Source organism: Lepus europaeus, chromosome 1, assembly GCF_033115175.1.
Source record: "Lepus europaeus isolate LE1 chromosome 1, mLepTim1.pri, whole genome shotgun sequence".
Taxonomy (NCBI): domain Eukaryota; kingdom Metazoa; phylum Chordata; class Mammalia; order Lagomorpha; family Leporidae; genus Lepus; species Lepus europaeus.
In genome coordinates, this window is record NC_084827.1 from 65,679,267 (window position 1) to 65,704,489 (window position 25,223).

General features: G+C 54.0%; 1 protein-coding gene across 1 annotated transcript in view; it reads right to left on the bottom strand.

The window, feature by feature from the left end:
- Nucleotides 1-241: 241 nt before the first annotated feature.
- RALB (RAS like proto-oncogene B) overlaps nt 242-25,223 on the bottom strand; it is a 40,893-nt gene continuing 15,911 nt past the window's right edge. The window contains exons 2-5 of the mRNA XM_062183960.1: nt 19,935-20,085; nt 9,342-9,550; nt 3,963-4,140; nt 242-1,544 (exon numbers count right to left, since the gene is read on the bottom strand). Coding sequence (XP_062039944.1) covers nt 1,425-1,544; nt 3,963-4,140; nt 9,342-9,550; nt 19,935-20,048 — 621 coding nt within the window. The 5' untranslated portion in view covers nt 20,049-20,085 and the 3' untranslated portion in view covers nt 242-1,424. The remainder of the gene's footprint in view (nt 1,545-3,962; nt 4,141-9,341; nt 9,551-19,934; nt 20,086-25,223) is intronic.

A 25,223-nucleotide genomic window follows, 5' to 3' on the forward strand; every position in this document is an offset into this window, starting at 1 on the left:
AAATTCCCGAGTGGTTCCCCACAAGCGACCTCTCCCGAAGGAAAGGTGACGTTGAAAAATCACTGTTGTAATTTTACTTCCCACAGCTGCATTCCAAGGCTGAACTGAAGAGAACTGTGCAACATTTGACAAAAGCAGATACTCTGCTGGGGACTCCTTGCATTCTCTGTTCATGACCAAAGAGTAAAATAAATAGGCCGAAGCCCCCCAAAAAGTATACCTGTCTGCTTTTTATTCAAAAAAAAAAAAAAAAAAAAGCCCATGATCCTTTGGGAGGTGATACAGATTGTTTGGCCGTCGGCTCATGATGTCTGCAGTCTCCGGGGCAAGTTCAAAGGCCCCCAGGCTTCCCCACCCCCATCCACTTTTGGCACCTGTACACAAAATGGCACTTCTGAAAAACGGGGGACGATGTGCTGAGAGGCCGGGTTTCGCATGGTGCACCTTTCCTGACTGCGGGGCCTGGGACAGGGCCACCAGGAGAAAGACAAGGGAGAACCTTCCCCCACCTCACCGGGCAAGGCTACTGGATCAGGAATTAGACTAGCCCCAGCAGCCAGTGCTCAGGGGTTGGCGGCCGCGGGTCTCGCTTATCTTTCTCCATGGGTTCCTGATTCTTCTGGGAGGTAGCGGAGTGTGTGGCCCGGGCTCTGGCTCCGTGATCTGGGAATACAACTGTATCTGGTCACGGGGTCCTGGAAGGCTCCTGTGATCTGCTTAAAGAAACAGAAGCAGCAGCTCGGTGAACCTGTGCAGGCAGAGAGCTGAGCAGGAAGAAGGCATGGAGTCCTGGGGCGGGGAGGAGGTGGGGGCTCAGCCCGAGGGGGAAACCGTCTCATCCATGAAGCGTGCCACTCTGCGCACACCGGAAAAGGGGTCCCCGCCCACAAACCAGAGGCTGTCGGAGAACACCAGCCGATGCCGCTAGCCGGTCCACACTGGAGACTGAGGAGGAGTTATGAGCTCGGCGGTCGCCTATCTGGCCTGATTCAAGTTCATTTTCTCGAGCTGTGCTCCAGACCCTCCCCCACAATGCCGGGAAGCTTCCTGGGAACACCTCTGGGTTTCCCAGCACCACCAGAGCCGAGTGGATTGCTTTCTGATTAGGGTGGGGGGGGAGCCTCTCCTCGGCCCCCGCTTCCAAAACCCTCATAAGGCATCTTCATTTCAAAACAAAAGATGGGAATAGTAAAAAATAAAAATTAGAAAAAAAAACAACTAGGGAAAAGATGCTAGGACGCCACTCCACTGCGGGGCAAGGGGGCGCTTCTTCCGGCAGCCACTGCCTCGCCCAGGCCGGCATGTTAGGGCAGCACGGGAGGGCAGGCTGGGGACAGCGGGGAGGGAGCAGGACGAGGAAGGCCACGCCGGTCTCCTGTGCGCGGAGCCAGCCCGGGGTCCTGCGTGGTGACTGCGCTCGGCGCTCACAGCAAGCAACACCTCTCTTTAAAGCTCTTCTTGCTCTTGCTGCTTTTCTTGCCGTTCTTCTCCTTGTTTTCCGACATCTTCTTGGCTCGGATCTCTCTCATGAGGTCAAAGAACACCTAGGGAGGGCAGGAAGGGTGCAAGGAACAGGGAGGGGAAAGTCACGTGAGGATCCGGGGGGAACCGAGTCGGATGTGAGTTAGCGCCATGGAGGCACACAAGGAAACTGCTGCGTGGACGTGGGCCCTAGGAGAGAAAGCGCCTGGAGCAGGCGAAACAGGTCCTAACTACAGCAGGCACGCGTGTGGCCAAGCCGGGGACAGAGCCCTTGCAGTGTCCCGGCCACAAAGCAGCTCATCTCAGACAGTGAAATCTGCTCCCCCAACAGCTGAGCGACAGGCGGCACCAGACTCCCCAGCGTCTCCAACCGCCAGGCGAGGGCGGGCTGGTAAGGGCACCTGTTTCCTGGTGCTTCGTCACACGTCAGTCTTCAGAACGCTCATGGAAAAGGCGTACCATGAAAAACAAAACTCTGCACAGATTTCAAGAACCCTTTGCTCCAAAATACACTGGTCTTTTAATGCCATCTTCCATGAACTTTTTGAAGTTCCCACGGCCCCCAGCGTGTGTCACTTACGCCTTACGGTGGCCCTAGCAAGGCTGGACTATTGCTGTGCTGCACACCAGCAGCCGCAGGAAGGGGGATGGGGCCCCTGCTCTGGGAAGCTGGGGAGGGGAGGGGGCAAGATGTCCACCACCACAGCCCTGGCCACGCAGGCCCTGGACCCCAGTGGTCGGGAGCAAGCGCTCACCCCTGCGAGCCCAGTGGGGAGCACTATCAGGGGCTGGTGAGCTGGCGAGAGCCGGCCGTGTCATTCAGATAGGGATTATCGTGTCTCCCAGTGTTTGGGTTTTGCCCTCTGCTCCGGGCAATCGTGCCGGAGAACTGATTGCACTCCCGCAGACAAAACACGCTCCTACAAGGAGACATCTGAGATGGCACGGAGACAACCGCGGAGATGGGGAGTGGAAGAGCGGGCGCAGGCCTCACCTTGGCACGGCCACACACCCGCCACCAGCTCCCCTCCTGTATTCTCTGTGGCAGGCGAGATCAGTGTTCTGGACCGTTAGGAATCCACCTGCTTTCACCTCCAGCTGCAGGCACAGACAAGGGCCCCCCAGGCTGGCTCGGGCTGGCCTACGCAGCCCGGTGCCACCTCGCAGGGAAGCCCGTGGTCCAGGAGGGTGCCAGCAAGAGCTTGGATGGTGCAGGTTCTTGTCCGCACAGCGAAAGGCGGGGGGAGGGGGACTGAGTAGACCCAAATTAAAATGACCATGATCTTATCAACAGCCTCCCTTGGAGCACACTGCTTACAAGTGAATACAATGCTCCCAGCCCTAAGTTTCTCCTGCTTTCCTGCGTGGCAGGTCCAGCTGGCCCGAAGAGGAGGGCAGAGGACAACCGTGCCCGGCCCCTTCCCCACCCCACCAGCCTCCTCAAGAAACAACACAGGCCGGGGAGCCTTCCAGGGGCTTACAAGTGGAGCAGAGGCCTGGATTTCCTGTGTGTCTTCCACACACGGCTGGGAAACAGCGTGAACACTGCACCAATGGGGCTGGTGGCCGCGTGGCAGCTGCGACTCGACAGACCGGGGTGCAGGTGCGCGGGGCGCTTCTCAAATCGAAGCCTGCCTCATGCCAGCCTCCTCCCAGCGCCGCTACCATCTCCAGGGAAGCCCAGCTAGGGGTCTCGCCTCATCAGGCAGGGGGCAAAGGGGAATCATGGCTCTACCACAAAGAGGGGACCTAAAGCTTGGGGTGCTGACGCGGCGTGGCATGCCTGGGCAAGAGCGGGCGCCACGCACTAAGGAAAATGAACGGGGTGACGGCTGACGGGGAAGTGCCACCAGCACCGGGGGTCAGCCTTGGGCACACAGAAGCCTGGTGGGGAGACTGCACCACTGCTGAGGGCACCCTTCCGTTAGCTTCAGAGGTTTGGAGGGGGACACATGCTGGGGAGGGTACGAGAGAAGAGACTCAGAGAGGTGAGTCTTGAGAGCATGCAGTAATTAGAGACTAAGTTAGAGAGAGAGCACCGGCCCCGCTGGTGGACAGCAAGCTGAGAAGACTAAACGTAGCCAATAACCCAGCGGGAGCAAAAGCAAGAAACATTAGGTTTTGTCCAAGGCCATCGCGGGGCACCCGGGAAGCAGCCCCCCTCCCCCACAGCCTGCCCTGTGTCTCAAGGGCGACAGGGCTGTGGACAAGGGCACCCAGGAAGGGTACTCCCGGCACGGTCTGCAGACCAGCAGTCGAGTGCTGTCCGGCTTCCAGGTGCTCCCCCGGCACAGAGCGAGGGCTCCGTGGGCGCTGAAGGGCGGGGTCAGCCCCCCCACAACCTGTAGTGCGTCTTACTTATGATGGCTTAGGCTTCCGGAAAAAATTGGGAGTCCTCGTCCAGTCCCCAGCTCCCTCCAAGCACCCAGGGACCCGCACACAGTCCATTCCCGAGGGACACGCACAGCGCGTGGGCCCACCTTGTCCACGTTGGCCCGCGTCTTCGCTGAGGTCTCCACGTACTGCACGCCCCACTCGTCCGCTTTGCTCCGAGCCTCCTCGACGGGCACCTGCCTCCGCTCCTCCAGGTCGGACTTGTTGCCCACCACTAGCAGCGGGATCTTATCTTCTTCGGACTTCACACGGAGGATCTGTTCCCTGAGGCGCGGGAGACAGGGCAGTTCTGAAAGCCACCAAACCTAACGGTCTCCCCGACGCAGACACAAACACCACCCGCCTACTCGGGCACACAGCTGCCCCGACGGGGCCCGGCAGGCAAAGCCCGCCTCCCCTCAGTCCACCTGTCAGAATAGCCGGGGCCGCCCGGCACAAGGGCAGACACTGGCCCCCAAGGCCCTAACAGAAGCAGGGTTCTGGATAGAGCCCTGGATCAGCCTTCCAACAGCGTCCGCAACTGCCACTGACACAACACAGAAAGAAAAAATGTGCCTTTCCGGGATAAAAACACGCTAAAAGAAGTATTTCCGCAAATACGTAATTCCCCTGGGGAAATGACTTGGTTTTTTCTTATCGCCGTAAAAGCTACAAAATCCTGTGCTTTGCACAAGGAGGGTGGCGCCCGTGAGTGGATCATGAAGTCACGCTCAGCAGGGGATTTCCCCCAGTGCGGGAGGACACCACAGACAGAACAGAAACAGCCAGGGGACTCTGGGGAAGAAAGGCGAGTCTGCTTTTGTAAAGTGCTGATTAGACCTGTGTGTCTGCCGGCATCTCCCCGACACCGCCCAGGGTTTCCACACAGAATGCTGGGCGCTAATCACGTCTCAGTGCACATCACCTTTGCGTCGTAAAATGAAAAAACAAATAGACAAAAGGAAACATTCCAAGGCCATGGAAAAGCATTTCTCTAAACAAAACCCGTTACCTGTAGCGCCATAAATTCCACTTCTGCTAAGAATCACTAGAAGCGGTCAACAAACCAGGGGCAGGCATTTAGCCAGCGGGGAAGAGCCCACACCCCGCAGCAGAGTCCCGGGCTCGGTTCCCAGCTCCGGCTCCCGACTCCGGCTTCCTGCCAACGCAGATCCGGGGAGACAGCGGTGAGCTCAGGAGCGCTGCGCTCCTGCCACCCACGTGAGAGACTTGAATTGCATTCCCGGCGCCTGGCCACTGCAGGCATTTGGGGAGTGAACCAGACGATGGGAGCTCTCTCTTTTCTTTGTCTCTCAAATAAGTAAAAATTTTGAAGCTATGTTTAAAAAAATGAAATTGTCTTCGGCCATTATTTTGGTTGAGAGGGGACATTTCTACTTCTATATTCCAAGAAGAATCCTCTTCAAAAAGTATCCGAGGGAGTACTGCACTGACAGTTCTATACCCCACAATAACGAAAAGAGCTTTTCAAATTTCCAAGTGTCAATGTAGTACCAGATCTCAAATATCTTAAGATAAATGAAAAGAAAGTTGATGCTTGAGAATGGCCTCTGAGTAGCTGTGTTATCCCCTACATTTTTAAAAAAGTGTTTTACTTATTTAATGAAAGGCAGCACGAGAGAGAAAGAGAGAGAGAGAGAGAGAGAGAGATCCACCTGCTGCTTCACTCTCCAAATGCCCACAACAGCCAGGGCTGGGCCAGGCCAAGCCAGGAGCCCCAAACTCCATCAGGGTCTCCCTCCCATGTAGTGACAGGGACCCCAGTTACGTGGGCCAACATCTGCTGCCTTCAGGCACGCTAGCAGGAAGCTGGATCAGAAGTGGAGTAGGCAGGACTCAAGCTAGCACTCTGATCTGGGACGCTGGCATCATAAGCAGCGACTCACCCTGCCGTGCCACAACATCTACCCCTCCCCTACCTTTTATTAAATGTTTATTTATTCATTTTTATCTATCTGAAAGGTAGAGTGACAGAGAGAGAGCGAGAGAGAGAGAGAGAGAGAGAGAGATCTCTTCCATCCATTGGTTCATTCCCCAAATGCCCACAATAGTCGGGGCTGGGCCAGGCTGAAGCCAGGAACCAGGAACTTCATCCAGGTCTCCCTTGTGGGTGGCAGGGACCCCAGGACTTGAGCCACCATCTGCTGCCCCCCAGGTACAGTAGCAGGAAGCTGGATGGGAAGCAGAGGCGGGACTCAAACGCAGACACTCCTATATGGGACACAGGCTTCCGAAACAGAGTTTAACCCACTGGGCCACCAGATCCACCCCGTATCCTCTCAATTTGAACAGGGTCAAAGAGCCTGTGACATTCGGAGTCACTTGATTAACACAAACTACGAACAATAAAGACGGTCGCTTTCTGGCTCACGAGTCTTGCAGAGGTAAAGTCACACCATAAACAAACGTACTGGAGGCGGGAGCTTGGCCGAGTTAAGACGGCCCTCGGGACAGCCACGTCCCATATCAGCGTGGCTGACTTGGAGTCTCGCTCCACTCCAGGCTCCAGCTTCCTGCTAACGCACACCCCAGGAGGCAGCAGGCAATGGTTCAAACACTCGGGTCCCTGCCAACCGCCAGGGAGACCTGCACTGAGCCCCAGGTTCAGTCTTGCCCAGCTCTGCCCACTGAGGCCACGTGGGGAGTGAACAGCAGATGGAAGATCTCTCTCTCTCATTCTGTCACACTGCCTTTTGAATGAATGAATCAATGAATGAATGAATAAAAATAAATCTTTAAAAAATTTCATGGAAGAAAAAGTATATTAAAAAAATTCAAAGATGGGTCTGGGATTGTGGGGCAGCCGGTTAAGCTACCGTCTGCAACACCAGCATTCTATATTGGAGCACAAGTTCAAGTCCTGGCTGCTCCACCTGACCCAGCGCCCTGCTAATGTACCTGGGAAGGCCGCACAAGATGATGCAAGTACTCCTGGTCACCAGTGTGGGAGACCTAGGATGGAGCTCCTGGCTCCCGGCTTCAGCCTGGCCCAGCCCTGGCTGCTGCAGGCATTTGGAGAGTGAACCAGCAGATGGGTGCTGTCTCTTACTCTCTGTCACTCTGCCTCTCGAATGAATCTTTTTTAAAACATTGCAGAGAAGCCGGTGTGTATTAGCATTTATATTTATGGTGGCGCTTTTCCATCTGGAAGAGAAGTGCAGAAACGCCATGTGTGAGAGCTGCTGACAAGCACGAAGGAAGGTGACTGCGTTCGCCCACAGCAGCCCTGCCGACCTAAGAGAGCACTCTGGGTCCAGCGGTTGAGCTGTCGGCTGGGATGCCCACATCCCACCTCCGAGGGCCTGTGTTCAAGTCCAGCTTCACTTCTGGGTCCAGCTTCCTGCCAATGCGTGCCCTGGCAGGCAGCATGGGATCGGACCCCAAGTACCCACACGGGAGACCTGGATTGACCCAGCCCCGGGCAATGCGGGCGTGGAGGGAGTGAGGCAGCAGATTGGAGCTCTGTCTGTCTGTCTGCTTCCCAAACAGAGTTTTAAAACAATATTCTCCTGTTTCCAGTGTCGTAAGACTCCCGGGCAGCTCTGAGACTTGCACGCCAGTTCAAGTCAGCAGGGCCAGCTTCTCCTTTCCGTGGTCGGAATCCACCTCTGTGGCTTCTCCTTAGGGCCCCTGGTCTCACCAAGGCCGGAGGCCCTTTCCCAAGGCGAGAGCACAGGGCTGCCCGCTGTGTGCGTGCGGCGGTCCAGGGCCTGGCCTAGGGCGCCCTGCCTACGCTCTGGAGAGGACACTGCCGCCCAGCACCCCCATCTTGGGGAGTCATGGGCGATAAAGGACTCATTCCGGGGAGGATCGGGCAGGCTGTGCCTCTGTCCCGTTTCCCCCTCGAGATGGCAGGAGGACGGGATGGCGTGGCTGCCACCACTATGACGTCTGAGCCTAGGAAGCCCGAGGCGTGTCTGAGAGGTCTGCGGATCACTAGGACTTCTCACAATGTCCCCGGTCGTCACTGACGGCCACCGCACACGCACGCACCGCGGTCCTGGAGAGGTGACACGCTCGGCTCCCTGACAGGCCGAATGACCACCGAGGCGCTCCCCTGCGACCTGCCACGCTCGCTGCTGCTTCACCTGCGTTCAGCCCTCGAGAGGCCGCCTGGCTCAGGATGCTTCCTTCGGAGGCTCGGGGGCGACACTTAGCTTCCCCACTGTCACCTCTGCCTGATCACCCTTACTTTCCGATCAGCTTGCTAAAGAATGGAAAAAAAAAATCCACTTGGTTTCCGTTGTTTTCCTTTTTGACCTCTTTAGTTCCCATTAGACTTACAACAGACAAACCTTCACGACAGATGGGTATCGGCAGGGTAGCTGAAAACTACAGCTGTGTAGGAGTGACGGGAAGGGCAGGGGCCGGGGTGCAGAGAAGGTCGTGGAAGACAAGAATTAGGCCACGACCACCTCCCGTTTCCTAACCACCAAGTGGACTTCTGGAGAGTTCAGGCGCCACATTTGCACAGCAGTCATGGCAGAGACGTACCTACTCGGAGAGCGGGTCAGAGGCACAGGGAGGGGCTGTGGTTCCCGCCCCCCCATGGAATCCACAGCCTCCTGCAGCCTTGCATTCCACTTCTCAGCTACCAAGTGCACTGGCAGAGGAAGAACCCGAGGTCCCGGGGCTGAGTCTTGCGTCTGTGGTCACAGGGCTGGGGCGTGGCAGGGCAGGCCCATCTGATTACACAGGCAGGGTCTCCCCCACCCCCACACTAATGGTCCTCCCAGGGGTAGCAAGGGGCTACTCCAATGCACGTCCCTCGTTCTCCTGCCCACAGTTCATAAACCTCAGAGTAGAGCAATTACTACTATCTTAGTAAGATATTAAAAAAAAAAAAAAGATGATTAGCTGTTTCAAACCCCATCTCTGAGCAAAATGGCAATTTTTGGCCAAGGCTCATCTCTTGACAAACAAGATTCTTAACATTATTTTTGACATCAGCAATCGTAAAGCCGGGAGCCCCGGTGAGCTCATAACAGCAGAATGAAATGTCCCAGGGGCCGGCGCTGTGGTGCAGCAGGTTAATCCTTTGCCTGTGGCATCGCCATCCCATATGGATGCTGGTTCAAGTCCCGGCTGCTCCACTTCCGATCCAGCTCTCTGTTATGGCCTGGGAAAGCAGTAGAAGATGGCCCAAGTCCTTGGGCCCCTGCACCTGTGAGGGAGACCTGGAAGAAGCTCCTGGCTCCTGGCTTCAGACTGGCCCAGCTCAGGCCATTGCGGCCATTTGGGGAATGAACCAGCGGGCGGAAGACCTCTCTCTCTGTCTCTACCTCTCTGTAACTCTACCTCTCAAATAAATAAATAAATAAGATCTTCAAAAAAGAAAAAGAAATGTGCCAAGGTTCAGCAAGGCCCAGAAAATCCTTCAGAAAGAATTCTGCCTAACACCAAGCTCAAGCCTCAGTGTAGGCGCCAGGCACAAGCGCGAGGCGGCTCCGTCCTGCCCCACGCACCTGAACTCGGCCGTGGCCGTGAAGGACTCGTGCTCGGTGATGGAGAACAGCAGCAGGAAGCCTTCCCCGCTCCGGAAGTAGTTGTCTCGAATGGCCGCGTAGTCCTCCTGGCCGGCCGTGTCCAGGATGTCTATCTGCACCTCCTCGCCGTCCAGAACCACTTTCTTCCTGTAACTGTCGGCCTTCGTGGGTTCGTAGTCTTCCACAAACTGGGGAAATAAACAGCATCGCGAATTGGCACGACCGCAGTGGGGCAAGATCCGCTACAAATGCGCATCGGTGCGTGAGTACTTGGCTTCCAGTCAGCCAAGTGTGGGCTGGGTGCCTCTGTCACACGGTGGACAAGACCCAAGAAAAGGACACGAGACCCTTCGCTTCTCCACCACTCCGTCCTGCCGTGCTCCGTGTTGTCTGTGAGCCACAGAGACAGACAGGCCCAGTCTACAGATGAGAAGACCGAGGACGGAGCAGAGCACCTGGCGATATGACTGTTGGCACAGAATCTTAACACGAGCAGTGGAAGGTGAGAGCCAGGAGCCTGCACTCAGGGTTACCAGGGATTCAAAAACCACCTGAGAAGCTAGCAAGAGGCCCCAACAGGCTTCAATTACTCTGTGACGAGATCAACTCCAGATGGGGCAAGGATTCAGTGTAGAAAACACAACCGCCCAAGTAGCAAAAGGAAAATGGGCGGGGTCCTTTCATTACCTTCACGTAGGGAAGGCCTCTTTAACTACGACTCAAAATCCAGAAGCCATGTAAGAAACAACCGATAAATTAGACTACATAAAAAGTACTTTAAAACTTCAGTATGGTATAACAAAGGCAAATGACAAAGAGGAGAGACACTGGACCCCATTATCACAAAGAGCCAACCCCTCTAATATCCAGAGAGTTCCTAGAACTGGGAGGGGGCACAGCGGGTGGGCAACACTCATCAGCAGTGCACAGAAAAACACAAACGGTGACGCGAAACACAGAACAAATTCAGGCCAGGCACGTGGCCTAACTGTTGAGACGCCCAAGTCCCATCTGGGAGTGTCTGACTTCCATACCTGCCTCCGACTCCCAGTCTCAGCCTCCTGCTAACGCAGGCCCTGGGAGGCAGCGGTGATGGCTCAAGTAATTGGGGTCCTACCTTACCCAGGTGGGAGACCTGGGGTGAGTTCCCAGCTCCCAGCTTTGGCACCAGCCCAACCACAGCTGTCGAACACAGGGCGAGTGAACCAGCAGATGGCAGCGCTCTCTCTCTGCCTCTCAAATTTTAAAAATGGGAAAAAAAAAAAAAAGAGATACTCATCCTCATCAAGAAAATTAAAATTAAAGCTCCACTGGGGTACCATTTTTCACCTGCCAGACTGGCAAAAATCCCACAGTCGGCCAACGTGCCCTGGGGGCAGGACACCCGTCCACTGCCCATGGGAGCAGAGACCAGGACAGTCCCCCTGTGGAAGGACACCCGTCCACTGCCCGTGGGAGCAGAGACCAGGACAGTCCCCCTGTGGAAGGACACCCGTCCACTGCCCGTGGGAGCAGAGACCAGGACAGTCCCCCTGTGGAAGGACACCCGTCCACTGCCCGTGGGAGCAGAGACCAGGACAGTCCCCCTGTGGAAGGACACCCATCTACTGCCCATGGGAGCAGAGACCAGGACAGTCCCCCTGTGGAAGGACACCTGTCCACTGCCCGTGGGAGCAGAGACCAGGACAGTCCCCCTGTGGAAGGACATCCGTCCACTGCCCGTGGGAGCAGAGACCAGGACAGTCCCCCTGTGGAGAGGGATTCAGCAGTACTAATGCAACACTGATCCCTTGTCCCAGCTCTCCCGCTCCTGAGAATCTAATCGACAGAAACTCCTGCCCGAAAACAGACCAGGTAACTCACGGAGGCGCTGCGTGTTAACAGCCACAGATCAAAACCCTGTGTATTTTTTGCACAGGGAAATTAGGGAGAGCAAAGAATAAACTTCTTTATATATGTATGAATTTGCCAAAAAGACATCAAAAAGATTAGACTTAAAACTTAAAAGCTGTTCAACAGAAAACCCAAAACAAATGAGGTTAACAATATTACATGGGTAATGAACCCACATAGAAAAAGAATGGAGTTGGGGCCAGCGCTGTGGCGTAGCGGGTAAAGCTGCTACTTGCAGCATCGGCATCCCGTATGTGCGCAGGTTCGAGACCCAACTGTTCCACTTCCAATCCAGCTCTCTGCTATGGCCTGGGAAAGCAGTAGAAGATGGCCTTGGGCCCCTGCACCCACATGGGAAGACCCAGAGGAAGCTCCTGGCTTCAAATTGGTGCATCTCCAGCCATTGTGGCCATCTGGGAAGTGAACCAATGGATGGAAGACCTCTCTCCCTCTCCCCCCCACCCCCGCCTCTCCTTCTCTCTCTGTGTAACTCTTTCAAATAAATAATCTTTTTTTTTTTTTGAAAGGCAGAGTTAGACAGTGAGAGAGAGACAGAGAGAAAGGTCTTCCTTTCTGTTGGTTCACCCCCCAAGTGGCCACTATGGCCGGCACACTGCGCTGATCCAAAGCCAGGAGCCAGGTGCTTCCTCCCAGTCTCCCATGCGGATGCAGAGCCCAAGCACTTGGGCCACACTGCACTCCTGGGCCATAGCAGAGAGCTGGCCTGGAAGAGGGGTAACCGGGACAGAATCCAGCGCCCTGACTGGGACTAGAACCTAGGGTGCCGGCAACGCAAGGCGGAGGATTAGCCAAGTGAGCCACGGCGCCGGCCAATAAATTAATCTTTTTTTTTTTAAAAAGAAAAAGAATGGAATCAATTCAGGAGATTGTATTCTCCATATGGAAAGACTTTTTCTTACTTTTTATTTCTTGTATTTATTTGAGAGGCAGAGAGACAAAGGCTCCGATCCACAACAGAGATGCTCACAACAGCGGGGGCCAGGCCACAGTGAAACCAGGAGCTGGGAACTCAACCCAGGTCCCCCATGCAACACGGGCCCAAACCCCCAAGTCACACTGCTGCCCCACAGTGGCGCACATTGGCAGGAAGCTGGACAGGAATGAGGCCAGGACTCAAACCCGGGTACTCCGACAGGACACAGGTGTCCCAACCCGCATCCCATCTACTGGGCCCCACACCCACACTCAAGAGCTTTCAGAAGAGAAAATTTCCATAGAATGCATCCCACTAGAAAAAAAGGGCAAAAATTTTTTTTTCTGAAGAAATGTTAAACCCCTTTCAGTAACTGAATTACTTAGAAATAAGGATATTGAAATTTCAGAGCTCTTTGTTATACAGCAAATAAGAAATGTCAATGATGCTAAAAAATCCAGAAAATCAGAAAAATGGTATGGAAATGACAACACAGCACTATTGAACTGGTGCTGGTACAACTGGATACCTACACGTAACAAAATGAAACTCGGGGAGCCGGCGCTGTGGGCAGTGGGCTGGGCCTCCACCTGCAGTGCCAGCATCCCATATGGATGCCAGATCGAGTCCCGGCTGCTCCTCTTCTGATCCAGTTCTCTCTGCTTATGGCCTGGGAAAGCAGTGGAAGATGGCCCAAGTGCTTGGACTCCTGCATCCATGTGAGAGACCCAGAGGAAGCTCCTGGCTCTGGGCTTCAGATTGGCCTAGCTCCAGCCATTATGGCCATTTGGGGAGTGAATCATTGAATGGAAGACCTCTCTCTCCCTCTATCTCTGTAACTCTGCCTCTCAAATAAATAAATCTTTCTTTCTTTTTTGAACAGGCAGAGTTAGACAGTGAGAGAGAGAGAGAGAGAGAGAGAGACAGAAAGGTCTTCCTTTTTCCGTTGGTTCACCCCCCAAGTGGCTGCTACGGCCAGCGCGTTGCAGCCGGCACACTGCACCAATCCGAAGCCAGGAGCGAGGTGCTTCCTCCTGGTCTCCCATGCCGGTGCCCCGACTGGGACTAGAACCCGGGGTGCCGGCGCTGCAGGCGGAGGATTAGCCTAGTGAGCCGCAGCGCAAGCTGTAAATCTTTTTTTAAAAAAGAAAGTGTCCTGATTTAAAAAAAAAAAAAAAGAAAGGAAGAAAGAAAAGAAAGAAAACTGGATCCATGCTTCAGACTAACATACAAAAATGAACTTAAAACAGGTCAAAGACCTAAATGTAAGAGTTTAAAACTAGGGGGCCAGCATTGTGGCATAGAGGGTGAAGCTGCCGCCTGCGGTGCCAGCATCCCATATGGGCGCCGGTTCAAGTCCCGGCTGCTCCACTTCTGATCCAGCTCTCTGCCACGGCCTGGGGAAGCAGTAGAAGATGGCCCAAGTCCATGCACCCCTGCACCTGCATGTGAGACCCGGAGGAGACCCCTGGCTCATGGCTCCTGGCTTCGAATAAGTGCAGCTCTGGCCGTTGCGCCCATCTGGGGAGTGAACCAGCAGATGGAAGACCTCCCTCCCTCTCTCTCTCTCTCTCTCTCTCTGCCTCTCCTTCTTTCTCTGTGTAACTCTGAATTTCAAGTAAATAAATCTTTAAAAAAAAAAGTTTAAACTATAAACTCGTAACCCTTAGAAGGAAACAGGTGCAAGCCTTTATGACCTTAGATTTGGCAATGGGGTCTTAGACATCACACCACAAGCAACAAGGAAAACCCAGATACAGCTGGACGCCATTGAAATGAAATGAAATGAAATGAAATGCTTCTGAGGCATTTTCAAGCAAGTGAAGAGACAGCTCAGCGGATATTTGCATCCATCATGTCTAATAAGGCACTTGTATCCAAGGATATATAAAGAACCCTTAAAACGCGACACAGAAGAGACAAACAGGTGCAGGAAGGAGTCTGACCCAGCCGTTAGGACGCTCAGGTACCATGCTGGAGTGCTGGGGTCCCCCGCTCCTGACTCCAGCTTCCTGCTACTGCAGATCCATGGGGGCCGTGAGACGGCCCAAGTGACTGGGTCCCTGGCGCCCACGTGGAAAACCCAGGCTGAGTCCTCAGCTCCAGCTTCAGCCTGACCCGGTCTCCAGCCACTGCCAGTATCTCGGGAGCAAAACAGTCGATGGAAGCTCTCCGTCCGCTCTCAGATAAATGGCTTTTTCAAAAGACAAATGATGTAAAACAGACAACTCTCCAAAGACGATACACACAAATGGCCAGTAGGGGAAACGTAAGTCACCACCACACCGGCTATCACCTCAACCCCCAGGATGGCTGCCCCGAGAAGACGGACAGTAGCAAGCGCTAGCAAGGACATGGGGAGCCTAGAGCCCACTGGCGGCTGCCTTCCCACCACCCGTGCAGGATACAGGCACTGTGTTCCAGGCTCCTGGCTATGGCTCCCATCCAGCCTCCGCCACTGTGGGCAGCTGGGGAGTGACCCCGTGGGTGGGAGCTCTGTTAGTGTCCCCTCTCTCTCTGCTTCTCAAATTAGAGACAAAAAACAAAAATCTGGACGCCTGAACCCCACTACACTGCACAGTGGTGCAGCTACTGTACAAAGCTGTCCTTCGGTGCCTCACAGAGTCACTTAGAATCTCGTGGCCCAGTACTTCCACGCCCAGGTACACAGGACCCAAGAGGACGTGAGACCTGAGTCTGCACAACCACCTCTGTGGAAATCGTTGTGGCAGCTTCATTCATAACAACCAAACAGCAGAAGCAACCCAAATGTCCATCAGCTGATGAATAAACAGAACACGGAGCGTCCAGGCGACTGGAATATTCTTCCATCACGCAAAGGAATGACACACTGGTGATGGCTACAACGTGGATGAACCTTGTCAATCTACAGTTAGGTAAACGAAGCCAGGCGCCCAAGGTCATATACCGGATAAACCTGTATGTAAGTGAAATATGCAGAAGAAACAAATCCGCAGCTTTCCAGTGTAGCCGGATGAGGCTCAGGAAGTGACCGCTCCTGTGCACAAGGTATCTTTTTGGGTGATGCAAATGGTCTGCAATTCCATAGTGGTGGTGGTTGCACAACTTTGTGGATATGCTAAAATCCCGCTAAAGGGTACACTCTCAAAGGGTAAATTTTATGCAAATCCTGTCCATTTTTCCCCAAAGAGAATGAAGCGTAGTACCATGCTCCAACACGGTGCTGAGTGGAAGGGAGCCAGGCACGGAGGCCACACACCGCAAGGCCCCATTTCCCGGAAATGGCCAGGACAAAGCCCTAGGAGCAGAAAGCAGCTGCCGGGGCCGGGGCGGCGGAGACAGACACAGGCATGGGGCCCACTGCCAGCACGGGGGGTTCTGCTTATTGTTTCGGAGTGATGGAAAGTGAGTGATGATGAATACTGCACTCATCTGTGTGAACAGACAGACCTCACAGAACAGTACACGTTAAAGGAGTGGACTTCCGCCGGAGCCACGGCTCACTTGGCTAATCCTCTGCCTGAGGCGCCGGCACACCAGGTTCTAGTCCCGGTCAGGGCGCCGGATTCTGTCCCGGTTGCTCCTCTTCCAGTCCAGCTCTCTGCTGTGGCTCCGGGAAGGCAGTGGAGGATGGCCCAGGTCCTTGGGCCCTGCACCCGCATGGGAGACCAGGAGGAAGCACCTGGCTCCTGGCTTCGGATCGGCGTAGCTCCAGCCGTAGCGGCCATTTGGGGGATGAATCAACTGAAGGAAGACCTCTCTCTCTGTCTCTCTCTCTCTCTCTCTCACTGTCTAAATCTGCCTGTCCAAAAAAAAAAAAAAAAAAAGGAGTGGACTTCCTAACTTCCTATGTGAACTAACCTCAATAACGCTGCAATGTAGTTTTTAATTTAAAAGTGGAATTGGAGTATCAGTGGTCTTTGTATAGCCAAGGGGAGAACCTGTCCATGCCTCACAAGTGTCCTTCAAGCACCTTACCAGAAACGTAGCCAAAAAACACCAAAACCCAGCACCCTTCCCTCCAGATCTCTGAACACCGTCAAGCATCCAGCTGTCCATTCCAGAGCTTCTCAGGGGAAAGGCAGCCACAGCCGCCGATTCCTTTGACGCTGGGAGTCTGAAGCTCCTGCTACGCGCCACACGCATCCGCGGTTGCAAGTGCGCCTATTATTAGAACATCCCGGGTCTGGCGCTGTGGTGCAATGGGTTAAAGCTGCAGCCTGCAGCGCTGGCATTCCATATGGGCACTGGTTCGAGTCCTGGCTGCTCTGCTTCCAATCCAGCTCTCTGCTATGGCCTGGGAAAGCAGTGGAAGATGGCCCAAGTGCTTGGGCCCCTGCACCCACATGGGAGACCGGAAGAAGCTCCTGGCTCCTGGCTTCGGATCTGCTCAGCTCTGTCCGTTGCGGTCATTTGGGGAGTGAATCAGCGGATGAAAGACCTCTCTCTCTCTCTGGCTCTACCTCTCTCTGTAACTCTGACTTTCAAATAAACAAAATAAATCTTAAAAAAAAAAAAAGAACATCCCAGCCTGGCGGCTTACCCAGGCCCTAAACATGGGAAACCACCACAGCCTTTGCATCTGTGCCCCGTGGGATTTCGTCTCAGACGCTCAGGGCGCGTGGGTCTAACACACCCTGAACCACAATTGGAGCTGACTCTGCCCGAGACAGAAGTCGGAAGCACTTGCTGCTTTAGAAATCAGCTTTCCCAGGGGCCAGTGCTGTGATGTAGTGGGCTAACCCTCTGCCTATGGTACTGGCATCCCACATGGGCACTGGTTCGAGTCCAGGCTGCTCCTCTTCCGATCCAGCTCTCTGCTTATGGCCTGGGAAAGCAGTGGAAGATGGCCCAAGTCCTTGGGCCCCTGCACCAGCATGGGAGGCCCAGAGGAAGCTCCTGGCTCCTGGTTTCAAATTGGCCCAGCTCTGACCATTGTGACCATTTGGGGAGTGAATCAGTGGATGGAAGACCTTTCTCTTTGTCTCTCCCTCTTAACCTCTCAAATAAATAATCTCTAAAAAAGAAGACGAAGAAAAGAAATCTACTTTCCCAAAGGAGGCAAACAGCTAAGTCTCTGAGAGTTGGACCAAAGACAAAAGGATTAAAATTTCTGATCATAGGCCGGCGCCATGGCTCACTAGGCTAATCCTTTGCCTAGTGGCGCCGGCACACCGGGTTCTAGTCCCGGTTGGGGCGCCGGATTCTGTCCCAGTTGCCCCTCTTCCAGGCCAGCTCTCTGCTGTGGCCCAGGAGTGCAGTGGAGGATGGCCCAAGTGGTTGGGTCCTGCACCCCATGGGAGACCAGGAGAAGCACCTGGCTCCTGGCTTCGGAACAGCGCGGTGCACCAGCCGCAGCGCGCCAGCCGCGGCGGCCATTGGAGGGTGAACCAATGGCAAAAAGGAAGACCTTTCTCTCTGCCTCTCTCTCTCACTAGCCACTCTGCCTGTCAAAAAGTAAAAAAAAAAAAAAAAAAATTTCTGATTATTGCCCACACTGGCAACTCCCCCCAGATCTTCTGACAGGCAGAGCTTAGGCATAAACGAAGTCTTCTGTGACCACGGCTCCCACCTTAACCCAGCGTTCCTGGAAATCCCCCATAGAAGCTAACTATGCTTTTAGCCTGCGGGTAACGCAGGGGAGCAGGAGCAGAGCTTGACCAGCCCAAGGGATGGTCGTGAACAGGCATCCGAGCACGGGACTCAGTTTCCCCTTCTGTGTGGTCAGGCTGGACTAGACAGTCCCTCGGGCAGGAGCTGCTACCCCTGGACGTGTTGGCAGCATCGGGAGGACATCAATCATTGTTCCAGAAATGTTACTCAGCAGGTATTTTTCAAAACATTCCCCCAGGAGATTCCACGGTCTCCTGGGTTTGGACATTGTTCTAGGGGTTCTTTAAGCTCCAAAGTCATGGTTCTAGAGCCGTCCTGTCCAGCAGAGTGGCCACTAGCCGCATTCTAGCGCACGGCGGCCAGCGTGCTGGGCAGAACACACGGCACCTTCATCACCGCAGAGGGACCACAGGGTGGCGCTGTTCCAGAATCCAACTCAGGACAAGCACCGCCACTTCACCCCTGCGCCTGCCCCGCCCGACTGTGTCTCGCCCTTTCCTCGCAGAGCTGGGCTGAACGCGCCCTCGGCTCTGGCATCCTGAGGCCTCGCCATCGCCGCCCCCTCCCCTGATCTGCCGGGGTTCTGCCCCTGCTGTGGTCTGGATGTGGCCCATCCTCACCAGGACCCCCGAGGACCCCGTGTGGAGAGCTGGCTGCCGTTGCACCTGGTGCTGGGAGGTGCTGGGGCCTCCCAGGGCAGCCACCCTCAGCAAACAGTGGAAGTTCCCGCGAGAGCCAGTTGGTGTTCTGTCTTTGAGCAGATGCCGGCGTGTCTGGTCTGCTGTCCGCTGTGCATGGAACAGCACGGCTGTGCCGACAGAACACAGCGATGGGGAGCGCCCGCACAATCCCATTTCCTTACACACGAGCCGCCCTCCGCACCCACGGGCTCTGCCTCTGTGGATTTAACCAGCGCATGGATTAAAAACGCAGTTAGGCCAACAATGGCTGCATCTGTATACACGTGCACACTTTCTTGTCATCACTCCCAAAGGGTTATGGGACAACTGCTTACGTGGCAGTACGCTGCGTCAGGTACCAGAGTCATCTGGAGGTGACGCAAGCTCTGTAGGAGGATGTGCGCAGGTTGTGTGCAAACACCACAGCCCCTTACGGAAGGGCTTGAGCGCTGTGGAATCTGCCATGTGCAGGGCACCCCTCCCATGGATAGGCAGGGAGAGACCGCTGGACTACCAAATTTAGGACGCCTCTATCAGGTTTGCTGTGAAATCTGGAAGAACTGTCTGGATCGCTCTCTAGCTCCCCACAGTTCTTCCCTTGTTTCTTCCCCATCGCCCCCCACCCCTGCGGTGCCAGGTGCCACAGGAGGCGTTCACGCCTGGATCCACCTGGCCCCTGCACATCACAGTGCATTTGAGTCAGCACAGTGGGTGGCAACTTGGCCACACGCTAGAGGGACTGCAAACCACCCCAGGCCAACTCGGCCCCTCATCCTACTTCCCTTGGCTAGACGCCAAAAACGGCCAGGGCCACTCCAATAAAAGGGGAAGTGGGCCCAGGGCAGGGGAGTCTGGGGGACAGAGATGCGGATCTGCAATCCCACCGCGGCTCCGCCTTCTTTGGCAAATGTCCTGAAACGTACATTTGTGCAGACATGACGCAAGGGAGACGCCCTGAAGCGTAAGCCCTGACCCAACACTGCCCTGCCTGCGGCAGCAGCTATGGTTAGCCAGCAGGGACCTGGCTGTCACCGTGGACCCGATGCCAGTCAGCCACATGGCCCACACTCGGTGATGGCACTTCAGGGCAGCGGGGTGCAAGCTCTTCTGTGCTGCATGGGGACAACCTGACGTCACCACTTGGAGAAAGCTTGAGCCCCCACTCACTGCGTCCCCAAATGGAGAGTCACAGAGCGGGACAGCTGACGCGTTCTGCACGGACACCCGCACAAAGGCCTCTCTCCCCGCCTTTGCTCGGCTCACACAGCAAGCTCCAAGCCTAACAGTAGAAAGAACGCCAGCAGAGACTCCTGGAAAGCCCCCGACTCACACCCACCAGGGCTGAAATTACCACCTGGAATCAGCAATCCAGATCTTAACGCTGGTTAGCACTCCCCGCTCCCCGCCAAGAAAGCTAAACAGAAGCCACCAGACACAGAGCTGGCGGGCGGGGTGGCTGGCGCCTCTTACCTCGTCGTACATGAACTGAAGCGTCAGGGCCGACTTGCCGACCCCTCCACTGCCGACCATGATCACCTTGTGCAGGGCCAAGGAGCTCTGGCCCTTGCTCTTGTTCGCAGCCATCCTGCCGGTCGTCTGCACAGGAGACCCAGGTGGAGAGCTGTTGACGACAGGGAGGCAAGACTCAGAGGCTGTGTGCTGGCAGCCCCACTGAAGGCAAGTGTCGTTCCTCCATCACCCACCAAGTCACGCCTCTCAGCCCCTCCTGGTGTGGAGAAAAAGCCCGCCGAGGCCGAGGCTGGAAAGAAGAGATGGGCACCCCATCCCTGGGGAGGGACAAGGGGACACCCCATCACCAACATCCCATCTGCCCCCCACAGGGCCTCACGAGGCACAGGGGCCAAGTAGCTCCCAGGCCCAGCTCCCTACCTCCACCCTGAGCCACCTGGGGCCATGGACACCAGCCCAGAGACCTCAATCTCCAGCTCTCCATTTTCCCAACCCTCTTTCCCTTGTACCTGTAGCCCCCAACACGCACGCGGGCCCAACCCGCACCCAGCCAGGAGGCCACCGTCAGGGGACTATGTGACTGCGTGCTTTGTGATAAGCCCTGCTTTACCAAGACACGCCAGAGCTAAAAGAGGGAGAAGCAGACTACTTCCCCGGGGTTTAGCCGAAGTAATGAACTTTCCTAAAACCCAGCCTCTCAGTCAAAGCCAGTGAGTACAGCAGCGCTGGCATCATGGGAGGAGAAGGTACCCTGAGTAAGTGAACTGAACAGACACCCGGAACCTGCTCCAACCCAAGTGCCGATCACTATCGTATAACCAGTGTGTATGAAGACAGCGTCTGTCTGTATTTCACACACGTCACAATGGAGGGAGAAAGGGCGGGCAGTGTCTTGTGGGCCTGGGTCTGGTCCCGCCACTTAGGAGTGTGTGACCTAGAGCGAGTCATTGTGTTTCTACCTTGATGGATGGTTCTGTGCCACAATGAGAGCACGTGGAAGGCCTAAGCGCAACGCCTAGCACACAGTAGGACCGCCAGGAAGGCTGGTCTCCTTCTAGCCAATTTTAAGAGGATGTTTTTTCTAATTACCTAATTATATTCTAATTACCTAATTGCTAATTATAAGGGGTTTCTCTTTCCATTGCTGCTGATAAGGTAACTGGAAGACACCCCCAGTGGAAAAAAATAAATACACCCCCCACACACACACACTCACACCTGTTGGGTAAAACACGCCACTGTAAGTCAGTGCTTCCCCTCCCCAGCTGCACGTCATGACCCGGGGTGCTTTCCAAGGACCCCCTTGCAAAGATTCTGACGGGACTGGAATCTGAGCGGTAAGAGCAGCCCTTCCTGTAGTCCTGAGTGGTTGCTTTCTTAGGACTCTACACACACACGGGGCTGGGAGACCAGACACCCACCAAGGTAGGAGTGAGCGCTGAGATGCCCGAACAGGCCAGAAGACACCTGTCCACCCACAGGGGAAGATGACAACCGTGCTTATTCCCCTGAGTCCCGGCTGTGGGGGAAGGGAAGCATCCCCTGAAAATCTGTGACCACAACACTCCTCCAAAATCATTAAAGGAGCAGGCACGGTGGCCCCAGGCTGGCGGAGCAGGAGAGCTCCAGGGTGCCAGGCAAAACATGAAACAAGCCTCTCAGGGGTCAGCAGGCAATGGAGACTGCGCAGGAGTCTCACCGCCCAAGCCCACAATGCCAACTCAAGAAACGCACAGTGGGGCCAGCGTCACGGCATCCCACATAGGACTGCTGGTTACAGCCCTGGCTGCCCCACTTTCAATCCAGTTTCCTGCTAATGTGCCTGGGAAGGCAGCAGGTGATGGTTCAAGTGCTTGGGCCCCTGCACCCACCCACCAGGGAGACCCACATGGAAATCCTGGCTCCTGACTTCAGGAGCTATTACACCCATTGGGGAACAAACCAGCAAACGAAGCTCTCTCTTTTTAAAAATATTTATTTATTTATTTATTTATTTGAAAGAGTTACAGAGAGAGGGGGAGAAACAGACAGAGATCAGTCTTCCATCTGCTGGTTCACTCCCCAGACAGCCACAACGGCCAGGGCTGGGCCAGGCCAAAGTCAGGAGCTTCATTCATGTCTCCCATGTAGGTGGCAGGGGCCCAAGCACTTGGGCGATCTTCAGCTGCCTTCCAGGCCATTAGCAGGGAGCTGGATCAGAAGTGGAACAGCTGGGACACAAACCAGCAGGGACACAAACCAGTACCTCGTATGGGATGCCGGCATCACAGGCAGTGACTTTACCTGCTATGCCACAACACCTGTCCCATTTCAAATAAATAAATCTTAAAATACACACACAGGAAAACTGCCATACATGGCAATTAGCACTTATAATAAGCTTCTTCAGGCTGGTATCATTAAAAGGATAATTTGGTCCATTTTGGCATGAACAAAAGCAAAATTTGAGAAAAAAGGAGATTATCAAAAGACTTGATGGTGTTGAACAAGGAAGCACTTAATATCCAGACTATTTTAAATTGATAAAATAAAGTCATGATGCTCAGTAGCACATATATAAATACATAAAAACCATCTTTAAAATACACACCCAGCATCTGTGGCACCTGCGACCCTGCCGCCTGGGGACAGTCCCTATCCACTGTGTATTTCCTCCCGGTATTTTAATCTGTATCAAGATCATCCTTGTGGAGTTCTGCAAGCGAGCTGTCGTGTGTTCTGTCCTCTGATGCAGCACACACTGAACACGCTCGAGGCTTTGCGTGACGACCGGAGGGCTGACCGAGGGCGTGCACGTGGGTTCCGTGCCTGGCCCTGGGCTGCTCGCTCCCAGCCCTTATGCCTGACCAGCAGTTCCCCTGCCTACACCAGGCATTCTTTCCACTCCCCCCTGTGCTAATTGCCAGCTTTTTACTCAGTGAGCTGAGCAATGAACTAGAGGATGAAGTGCCTCTGAACCGGGGCACTGACATAGAAGAACTGGGCGGCAGAGGCACAGCCTCTCCGAAAGGTGGCACTTAGGACGGGAAGCTCCTCTCAGCCTTGTTTCTGGTGCACAAGTGTTTCCCACAGGGCTGGGGTGGTGAGCAAGGGTGCCCCTCGCAGACAAGCGGCTGTCACAGTGTCTCCGGGGGCAGCCTTGCTAGGAGATGCGGAAGTATTTTCCAGGCTGCAGATAAGAACCTTGTAACCGCTGACGCCGCTGGCAGTCTAGTTACTGCTGTTCGTCCGGTTTTTGCTTGTATGGAAGGCATCGCAGGAACAGAGCCGCTGCCCTAAAGAAACAGCCTGGTGACTGTGACAGGTTAGTAAGGCCGTAGCTGCGGTCCAGGGCGACTGGGAACACAGAGCAGAGATAAGGTCTGTGGCCATCTCCTGGGGGCGGAAACGCAGTGAACTGAGATGGAAGAGGAAGAGACACCAGGAGGAAGAAACGTAACCAGGGAACCACGGCAAGTTCACGTTCATGATTCAAGGTTTACAACATCCGTCTTCTGAAACAATGCGGGTGTCCTCCCCACAGCACATCACTGTGAAAATCTGCAAGCATTCGGAAAAGTGGGGAGAACTTCACACTCCCCCACGTGGATCCCACAACCAGCATTTGCTCCGCCCACTCCTCCCCCCATCCCTCAATCTACTCAATGCACCCGAATTTTTGATGCATTTCAGCCTACGCTGCAGACATCAGCACACTTCATCACTTCACTGCCAACTTCAGGACAGGCGTCTGTTTTTCCCAAATTGTACTCTCCCCACCAGCTTCACCAACAGCCTCAGAACTGTATCCCAGGGGCGGAGAGCAGGTGCAAATCTTCTAATCCAGTCACGAAGCTACTTGGGTTCGTAGCCACTCGTGACAGCCAGCACACAGACCTTCCAACCAGAGGAAATGTGACAGAATAGCCATAAAAATGGAAAAACCCCTGTGAAGAGCAAGAGAGAATGATAAGACGGAAAGATAGATTGGGGCAAAAAACTGGCTATACATGACAAACTAATATACCTAGTATGTAAAATGCACCTGCAAAGTGATGACAATAACCTAATTTTTTAAGTGAGAAAGACAAAAACTGCAGTAATTCACAGAGAAAGAAGTGAACACAGATTAGCCAACAGATATATGGAGCCATACCTAATTATTCTAGTAGAAAAGAAATGCAAGTAAAACATCTGTTTTTTAAGATTTATTTATTTATTTGAAAGTCAGAGTCAGAGAGGGAGAGACAGAGACAGAGAGAGAGAGAGAGATCTCCCTTCTGCTGGTTCACTCCCCAGATGGCCGCAACAGACTGGGCTGGGCCAGGCCAGAGCCAGGAGCTTCTTCAGGATCTCCCACATGGATGGCAGGAGTCCAAACACTTAAGCCATCTTCTTCTGCTTTCCCCAGGCTGTTAGCAGGGAGCTGGATCAGAAGTGGAGCAGGCAGGACACAAACCAGCACCCATATGTGATGCCGGCCACACAGGTAGCTTTATCTGTTATGCCACAATGCCATCCCCTAAAACATTAGCTTGGCCAAAATTTAAATGTGCTATCAAGAGTTTGGGGAAACTAATGATGTTGGTAATAATATTAAGTACTATAACCTTCTGGGAAAAAGTAGACATTGACTAAAAAATCAAAAATAAAAATGTGCATTTCTTTTAGGAATTTATTCTGTAACAGTATAAGAATGTACTTACAAGAATGATTTTTTGGTGATTACAGATAGTGCTACAATAATATGAAAAATACACACCAATAGAAATACTTCTATAAATTACTATAAGATAGATTAGACAGGGGCTGGCACTGTGGCGCAGTAGGTTAATGCCCTGGCCTGCAGTGTCGGCATCCCATATGGGCGCCGGTTCAAGACTTGGCTGCTCCACTTCCAATCCAGCTCTCTACTATGGCCTGGGAAAGCAGTAGAAGATGACCCAAGTCCTTGGGCTCCTGCACCCATGTGGGAGACCCGGAAGAAGCTCCTGACTCCTGGCTTCGGATCAGCACAGCTCTGGCCATTGTAGCCAACTGGGGAGTGAACCATTGGATGGAAGACCCCTCTCTCCCTCCCTCCCTCCCTCCCTCCCTCTCTCTCTCTCTGTCTCTCCTTCTCTCTGTGTAACTCTGACTTGCAAATAAATAAATAAATCTTTTAAAAAAAAAAAGATAGATTAGATAGCTTTTGACTGAGAAAACTGTCCAAGATGTATCATTAAGTGGAAAAGAAAATCAAGTTGCGGAAAACATAATGCTATCTGAAAAAAAATTCTATATGTATAAATACAGAAAAAAATCATGATA